Source organism: Rhamphochromis sp. 'chilingali' (genome assembly GCF_963969265.1).
Source record: "Rhamphochromis sp. 'chilingali' genome assembly, chromosome: 10".
Classification (NCBI taxonomy): domain Eukaryota; kingdom Metazoa; phylum Chordata; class Actinopteri; order Cichliformes; family Cichlidae; genus Rhamphochromis; species Rhamphochromis sp. 'chilingali'.
The window spans coordinates 3,850,049-3,858,936 of record NC_137937.1 but is presented as its reverse complement, the minus strand read 5'-3'; the positions used below and the strand labels follow the sequence as shown (position 1 = coordinate 3,858,936).

General features: G+C 39.5%; 1 protein-coding gene across 6 annotated transcripts; it reads left to right on the top strand.

Moving 5' to 3' along the window:
- Positions 1–4,973: 4,973 nt before the first annotated feature.
- On the top strand, positions 4,974–8,257 carry LOC308403681 (uncharacterized protein). Of its 6 annotated transcripts, none has more exons than XR_013972949.1 (4): positions 4,974–5,073; positions 6,582–6,632; positions 6,893–6,988; positions 7,532–8,257. XR_013972949.1 is itself a non-coding variant. In XM_080893320.1 (4 exons), the coding sequence occupies exons 1-4, from the start codon at positions 5,409–5,411 to the stop codon at positions 7,847–7,849; spliced, it is 480 nt and encodes a 159-aa protein (XP_080749446.1). In that variant the 5' UTR covers positions 5,105–5,408; the 3' UTR covers positions 7,850–8,257. The 6 variants fall into 6 exon arrangements, 1 of the variants encoding a protein (XP_080749446.1); XR_013972950.1 differs by having other exon boundaries at positions 6,582–6,636; XR_013972951.1 differs by lacking the exon at positions 4,974–5,073 and adding an exon at positions 5,097–5,410.
- The last annotated feature ends 631 nt before the right edge of the window (positions 8,258–8,888 follow it).

Genomic DNA, 8,888 nt, shown 5'->3' with positions numbered 1-8,888 from the left:
TTCTTGTAATCAATCCAGGCAGTGCACAGGTTGGTCAGTCTGGTCTTGCAGTCTCGGCTGATTGTTCTGTCTACCAGTAGCTGGTGTTTTGCGCCTCTGGTATTCTTGCCAATTCCTTTCTGTGTCCCGCTCATGTATTGACCCATGTGCCTGTTCATCTTAGCCGATATGATGCCTGACAGGAGCTTCCATGTAGTACTGAGGCAGGTTATTGGTCGGTAGTTGGAGGGGACCGGTCCCTTCTTGGGGTCCTTGGGGATCAGGACCGTCCGACCTTCGGTTAGCCATTCCGGGTGTCTCTCATTAACTAGCAGCTGGTTCATTTGTGCTGCTAGACACTCGTGGAGTGCAGTCAGCTTCTTTAGCCAGTAGGCGTGAACCATGTCGGGCCCTGGTGCTGTCCAACTCTTCATACTGGAGACCCTTTCTTGGATATCTGCCACTGTGATGGTTACTGGACCCTGTTCGGGGAGGTTGCTGTGGTCTGCCCTCAGATCCACTAGCCACTGAGCATTGCCGTTATGGGTTGCGTCCTTCTCCCATATGCTCTTCCAGTATTGCTCGGTCTCCAGCCTTGGTGGTGCTGTTCTCTTATTGTTCCCTTGCCACTGAGAGTACACCTTTGCTGGTTCTGTGGAGAACAGCTGGTTTATTCTCCTGCCTTCTATCTCTCTGGTGTACCTCCTCAAGCGGCTGGCCAAGGCTGTGAGTCTTTGCTTGGCAGTTTCTAAGGCCTCAGGTATGGACAGCTTGCTGTATTTCTTATGCACCTTCTTTGTCGCACCTCCCTCCGTGCTACTTTGATCTTGCCCTCTAGCCTCCTTCTCCATGGAGGGTACTGCCCCTTGTCGCTGTTCAACTTGTAGCCAAGCATCTCACTGATCACTGCTGCCGTATTGTAGATCAGCTTGTTAGTGTTGGTAATCGTGGTTGTAGGTATTGCCCGTAGTGCTGCATTAACATCATCTAGCAGACCTTCTGAGGGTACTTCACGTAATCTTGGTAACCGGCTACGGGGGATCCAGGTTTCAAGCTTGGCCATGATCCTATTTTTCAGGTCAGTTCCTCTCGCACTCAACGATCCTTCTCCTATCGTACTTGGGGCTATGTACCCAATCTCGGGTGGGGGTGATGATATCGCCCCCCTGACCTGGCGTCCTGACTCCTCCTTGCCGTAGCATTTGTGTTGTACCTCGTCAATCTCTAGCTGTGAGAGCAGTCCCTTCTTTCGAATGTTGGAACACTGAGCTACTAGTTGTTTCGCCGTCATTGTGGATGTTGGGTGAAGGAAAAAATGTCCATCCCGGTTTTCCCTCCAAGGCACGAGCGATAAGCAGAGTTCTGTCCTTTCCTTCTAAGATTCCTAATTATTTAAAGTAACACTCAGGTATGCCATTCAGCTGGGTTAGTTACGACGTCGGGAGCAGCTTGGGAGAACAAGGAAACACAGACTGCTTCAGGTTGTCTTCCCAAATCGACTCAAAGGTTTATTTAGTACATAACAGCTTATATAGAGGAAAAAAAGGTTCGTGTGTCAGCAAGTTCTCAGTTCAAACCGGTACAGACCAAATAAGGAAACGTCTTCCTGCCTTGTGAGCAAAGAAGTATCCTGTGTGTAGTTTATCAGTTCAGCTACAATTTATGATCATCCCAGCAAAATACACTCCTAGACATAGAATACAGAGTTCTTTCATTAGTGAATTCTGAAACAAACCACCTGGCCTTTAACGAGCCTTTTTCTAAGAGATAAAGAAAAAGGGAGGATGGGAGTAAGGAAGTGGTCTCGTCTCTGTGGTATTTTCGACCTTGGGGTACCAGCCTGTGAGTCTTACACATTAATTCTTGGGTCACAGAGAAAGAGAAAAACAACTATTAAATGGGCCTTATTGAGTAACTCTTTTCTGTATAATATCACAATAAAACAATATCCTGTAAATGCTACCATGGTATCAAAATATCACAACATTGGGTATCGAAGAATCCATAGGTCCGTCATCCTATTCATGTAGCCCCTTCCGCCAGGGTTACTTGCATAGTAGCATTCCAACAACAGTGTTACTCTCTAAAAACTGATAGACCTAACTATACATGCTGAACGACAGAGCAAACTCTGCCACTTAAAACCCAAGAGAACAAACACTATTCTATTCTTTTAACTGCAATACACAAAAAAACCCTCTTTACTAATGAATCATGTATCCCATTTGGGCTGATGACTTGCAGATGTTCCACTTCCCAAACCTGACAAGTGTGGGGTAGGATTGCTCACATCCTTTACTCACAATATTCTCAGAAGTCAGGCCTACGCAGGGTCAATCAGCACAGCTGGCAACTCCTATTTTTGTCCAGGTTAAAAAGTCAAAAAGCCCAGCCAAGCCATGCACCACTGTGCATCTTGCAATCAGGATTTATTTAGGTTGGAGTCGTTTCCATTTGCGACCCTGTCTGCATGCAGGCGATGAGTGAGATAGAGCAGATTTAGTAGTTCTCTGCTGATAGCTCCGCTTTTATTACTCATCTTCCAAAGGACAGCAGTACTGCTTGACTGGGTCAACCGACTTGTGCATAATGCATATTTGATAGACATCAGTGCTTTAAAATCAACGAATGTGAATCCTGTTATGTGGGAGGAACACAAGATACCATGGATACCACTGTGCATCATTTGATTTTTTGATATCACATAATCATTTGTTTGTCTTCTTAGAAAACAAGCGTTATTGTGATTAGCTTCTAAAATATGACAGGACATGCATGAAAAGCTGGCCTTCTCCCCTTCATTTTGTCCTTTTTAATATGCAAATAGCATACTTACCAAAATATATCGCACAAAGGAAATATGCTAAATATGCACCAAGGGAACACAGATTTGCCTGGGGAAAGTCATGTACTCACACAAACAGGCTATAAAATGCAAAACGGGAAATATCTGTGATAGGACGCACATACAGGATGAAACTATGAACGTTTGTGATTTATTCTCTGAATAATTCTGTCATTTTGTTATTATTAGTTTCTACTCCTTAACACGTCGGGTTTTTCAATTTTAAAATTGAAATCTACTTTTTCAGTCCCCTTTCTGCAACATAGGCTACCTGAATCTATACTGAAATGTATTAAATTAATTCATGAAAAATACATGGCCTATAAATTATCATCCATGCTTTAATGTTGATTTATTAAAAAGAAATGATAAACTATCATAGCTTTGGTATAATGTCTAAACAATAGCTTTTAAACTTGTTCAAGCATGTCCCACTTCAGAAGTCAAACAAAGTTCACACACCGCCCCCTGCAAGTTATTATCATTCATGTGAAAGTGTAAAAAATAAAAATAAAAATCTAAGTTTACCTGTATTTGAATAAAGGTTAATATCAGCAAGCCCTTTTTTTCCATAAAGAAATCTGATTTATTCTTCTTGGCTTCACTTCCTGTTTGCCCTGATCATCTACGCCTCAGCTGCTCGAAGCCTGACCAGTGGCGTCCACCCAACAGCTTGAGAGTCTTTATAGGAATCAGGGGTGGGCTTTTTTTCTTTCCTGAGGGTCATATTGGCTTCAATGCAGTAATCCAAGGGTCACACCCTGGAAAAGTAATTTGAGACATTACACACACAGTGCTGAGATATGTTAAACTGCGTGAGTTTAGCAGCTATGACCGATAATTTGTCATTATTTGATTTCAAAAAGAAAAAACAGTTTTGCAATGATCAAAATGTAATTTAGCCTTTGACCACATGTTTACAGTCAGTGAATGAGGAAATGTCTATTCAAAGACACCAAATATGAACATGGCTTTCTGTAAAGGAACTTATTTTCTAATCTGTTATTACTCAATTCACTGTGTGAGACTGCTTTTTGCTTCTGCCACTGTCATAAAATTGTCATTTATTGTAATAGGAGCTGTTAAAATAGTCACCCCTCCTTGCAGGTTGATCAAAGTTTGGCTGACGCCCAATGCTGAAGTACAAGGGGCTTATTTCATTATCAGTAAGCTGTCAGTATGACTTGTGGTAGGTCATCCAAGAAAAGGTTTGGTTCACAGATGTAAGAGAGTCGTATACAACGAGCATCCACTGTCTGTGAAGGCTTGGAAAGAGTGTTTCTTCAGGGAGCTGCGGAGTTTGTCCGGTGTTAATGGACTGAAAATTTGTTTGAGAGGAGTGTCACAGTGGATCTCAGTCAGCTGTAGTTACACATCTGGGAGGGGGGGGGGGGGGGGGGGGGTGCTTTCTGGCCCCGGCAGATCTGCATGAATTTTTGAAAAGCCAGTGAAATGCCAGCGTGGAGTCCTGGACGAGTAGCGGTATATTTGTGGATGTGACAGGGCGCCACATCGACATGGCGTTAGTTTGATTGCACGTGTGAATATCAGCTCGTGCACAAATACATTCTTCGCCTGCATCTTCGGATTGAGGTCGTTCACTTGGCCCATTACCTCCACCTTGATTGCCACTTCACACCTCCAGTCTGGGTCTTACAACCTTGTAAACTCATCAGCTTTGTTGACATATTTTGCCACTGTGTGTTCTAGATGATTACCTGCAAGTCGTCCCTGTGCTATGAGAAGAAATCTTCAAAACCACATTTCATTCCATGTTTTATTTATATTCCAAGCTCTTTTTACAAAGGCCCCTTAGATCTTTAGATAATTAAGCTGTTGTACATATACTCCTCTTTTAGAGTCCAGCCATATATTTGTTATGATAATTACACTGTAATCCCTAACAGTTGTTCTAGCTCATAACTAATAAGCTCATAACACTCAAATGTCGTTTTGTAGTTGAGCAAACTATAAAGTATTGAGCTCTGTTGGCTTTTATGCAGCTTTAATTGAATAGGGCTCAATATTTTTTAGCTAAATTTTTTGGAACGCTCAAAAAGTTTAAAAAGCATATATTAGTGACGTTCTGGTGGGTGGAGTCTTGTCGCTCCCTCAGGAAAGCTTAGTCAGCCATCTTGAATTTACCTTCATACGGGGAAGTTTTGGCCAGCCCGTGTGGATTAAGAGTCCCCAACTTCAACCCACCACGACCACCACCTTATTTTTTTTCATCAACTGCCCTAAATTTGGTAAGTCTAACGTGTTTTTGTTTTGTTTAAATTTAATTTCGATAAACATTCTTTTTTATTTTTTACTGGAAATATATTCGTACTTTGTGCACAGTGAATGTTTGTTATAAATGAATTCGAATCCAAGTAATTGTAATTTTAGAAGTTTTCTAATGTGACAAATACGTAATGTTATTTCAAATTAGAATGATGTAACGTTTTGGCGGTTTTCCGTGGGGGACAACATTTCCCATAATGCATTGTATTCTTGCCCGGGAAGTTGACGGTGGCAGTTCTAGCTCCATGCATTTGAACTTTCTACTAAAACTTTCCACTGGTTGTCGTATTCGCCGGTAATGTACGTGCGTATTGTGAGTATACTTATTTCAATAAGTGTCCGTGTTACACAGTCAGTAGTTTACGCTGTTGAGCTGTGTGTGTGTGCTAGCATGAAGCGAACAATAATAAACAACATGAGTGTGTTATCATGATGGTAATTAGACACGTTTGTATTTTTTCGTAGTCTCAAATGTGTGGTTGTGAGATAATCTCGAAATCCTTTTAACAGTTTAGAGGGGTATTCCACTAAGCGAGCTCTACAAGTCAAGGCTTGCGGAAAAATGCATCGCCTGATTCAGCCTAACATTATACACTGGTCGAACTCGGTGCTACGAACGAAGTTCAGCTAAATTGTTCGCGCTAATTCGACAAGGCTCAACCAGCCAGACTGAGGCGCCTCCTTGACACCTTTAAGCCAGACCCTATCGATCTTTGCTAGATAAATTGAAATGAAATGAAAATAAAGAGCCGCGTTCTGCTCCCAGGCTAAGAAAGAATCATTGATGCAGACTGTGCGGATCACAAATACTCCCTAACCTGTAAGGCTGGGGTGTCCAAACTTTTTTCACTGAGGGCTACTTACTAGAAATTAGGTAAATAACCTTAACTTTAGTGTATTAAAGTGTATTAAAGATCACAAAATCACTTAAAAGTGGTCGAATATGTTATATTGTTGAATATAATTAAAGACAAAACTGCTTTCATCACAGCTTTCCATAAATGGATCTTTATTGATTCATTCAGAAAAAGCTTTGGTAGCTTATTTTCAGAACAGCAGCCTCAGATTTCTTCTTAGACAGAAGATTTACAGCACAGAGAAAAAACAATAAAAGGGAAAATAGGACGGGTAAATTTCAAGTTTGTTATTTAAGTTATTAAGCTTAGCAACACACCTATCAACATTAGTTTGAAACGGTTAACATTAACAGACTGAACTGGACTTAATAACAGGAGTGCATATAATCTTAGTAAATTATTGTAGTGAGTATCAGCTGCGCTGGGTATGTAAATCGGGCCATCCAGCTGCGGTGCTGATTCGACGTCACTCGTGCCAAAAATCCGGACAAATGTCACTTGATCAAGGAGCAGATCTGCATCAGATGAGATCAGCTGACTACTTGTGTGTGTGTGCTGTGCAAAAAATGTTTTTGAACATTAATAAGTCGTCTTTGTGCACATATTGTTTACAGATATCAGACTGCAAAGAGCGCTACAGAGAGTCAACATTTCACCAGTTGTCAGTGGGTGAGTTTTATAATTTGTGTCCCAATTTAAATAAAAAATAAATACAAAGAAACTAGAGAATTTTGCCTTGAATTATTCAAAATTTTTAGATTTTTTTTGGGTTACCCTTCTAGATTGACAGGTTTAGCCCGTTACACAAAAAGTTTGGACACCCCTGATCTATAACAATGACAATCAGAACATGGCTATCCAACACTTTGTTTTTACTCTGCATTTGTGTAAATACTATTCTAATAGATATTGTGTGTTCATCTAGGAACAGCATGATGTAAATACAAGACGGGCCCTCGTCCTTCGTGCACTTCCTGTGTACCTGCGTGAAGATGCCTCCACGTTATTCAGGACTTGTGATGTAAGTGTACTGGCCTCAGCATCAACCATATGACATCGCTCAGAACTCAAGGAGAACCAGGGTGTATATCAGGAAGGATGTTCAACACAGTCCTCATCTGACTTGTTTTCTCCCATATATCAACTATTGTTGAATAAGATTGCAAGAAGATTGTTACGCATAAACCAGAAAACATGAAAATAGTTGAAAGATTATTATACAAAAAAAATCTGCAGATAAAAACTATCTCCCTTTTTAAAATTCAAGTGTTCTATTTTTTTGGAGGTGCCATGTTGTGGTCAGAGAAATGTTTGGTAAATAACAAAAACAAATATCTTGGCATATATTTATTATTGAAAACATTTATTTACACATATGTTTTGAAACCAAACCCAAATTAAGATTATTGTAATGCATCATGATGTATCGCAATATCAAATTAAATCGTTGACATTATAATCCTAAAAGAAACGTGCGACTTATGAAGATTCACACCTCTAATCAATAGCATGAATCGTGTCCTTGTGGGGCTGAACTCATTCTTGTATTATTTTTGTTTTGCAGTCAGCAGATGGTCCAGACCTCACTGACACTCCTGTGGCTCTGCTGACAGTTGTCACGGATGACACTACTGATTCGGCCCTCTTCAGTCCCGAAAGCATCTGCATTGTCGTTGAGGATGAAATACTTGTGAATGGTCCCACAAATCTGGCTGAGTCATTTCTCCTGCTCTTTGGGTACATCTATGCATTAGACCTACAATACCCAAAGAAACTTGAGCTTACATTCACATTTATCCAGAAGGTTGTGATGTGCCTTGAGGACAACAAACCACTGAAAGGGCGTCTACTGATGCTGAAGAATGATTTGTTCAATGAGTGAATCACTCAGAATGGACTACTTGTTAAGCTGAGTATTGAGGAAGCTTTTTTGTTTGTTTTTTTCCTAATCATTTGCCTCTTCTACCTCACATTTAAGATGAATGACTGTTCAGTTCACTATTCATGTTTAATGTTCTGTTGCCTAATACGTAAATGCACTGCCTTGATGTTTGTTCCCTATAAGTACAGCAGTGGAAACCAGTACTGTTTTTTTTATGTATTTTTAAAAAAGAAAGTGAGCTGCAGCTGTCAAGGTACAGTAAGTGTTAAATGCATCAATGTTCTAATAGCTGCAATTGCTGTTAATACTGAAAATGTTATTGAATTTTAGAATTGAGATGGAGACCCTTGGAGTCTTTTTCTCTTGTTTTATTTATGAAGCACTTTTTTATGAGTGAGCTCTGTTGTTTGTGCCTTTTTTAAAGCACATTGTGTTTAATAAAAAGTTGTTAAATTGTTAGTGTTGTTACTTTCATGTTTTCTAACACTTTTAGCTGATTATAATTTACTGGGTAAACAGTTTAGAATTATTTGTAAGTGTATTTCCCACAGTATTTTAAAAAATATTGAAGATTTTAAGTGTTATTTCCCATATTATAAGTTAGAAAATATGAAAAAGTTTGAGTTTATTTCCCACATCGTATGAGTTGCAATATGTAAAATATTTTGAGTGTATTTCCCACCTTAATTAAGTTGAAAAAATTGAACATTTTGAGTTTATTACTCCCTAATTATAAGTTGAGGAATATCAACATTTATGAGTTAACATTGAGGTAATTTAAGACAACTGCAACTATAATTTTTATTTTAGTTAAACTTAAAACTTTTAAAAACATCACTAAAAAATTGTTGTGTAATCTGTTACACAACAATTTTTGAGTTCTGTGAACTTATTAGGTTTTACAGTGTAGTTCAGGGGACTGTGAGGGTCACTGTGAAACTTTGAGCTTGTCCTTTTTGAGACAGTTTGAAGTCTGTTTATTAATCCTTCTCCTGTTGTAGTAACTATCCTATTTGCAGTTAATGAGGATAGGTTAATT

Excerpts from the sequence above, each read along its gene's own strand:
- LOC308403681 (XM_080893320.1), top strand. Across the intron at positions 6,633-6,892 it reads CAACATTTCACCAGTTGTCA|GAACAGCATGATGTAAATAC; the intron begins GTGGGTGAGTTT and ends GTGTTCATCTAG. Across the intron at positions 6,989-7,531 it reads CGTTATTCAGGACTTGTGAT|TCAGCAGATGGTCCAGACCT; the intron begins GTAAGTGTACTG and ends TTTGTTTTGCAG.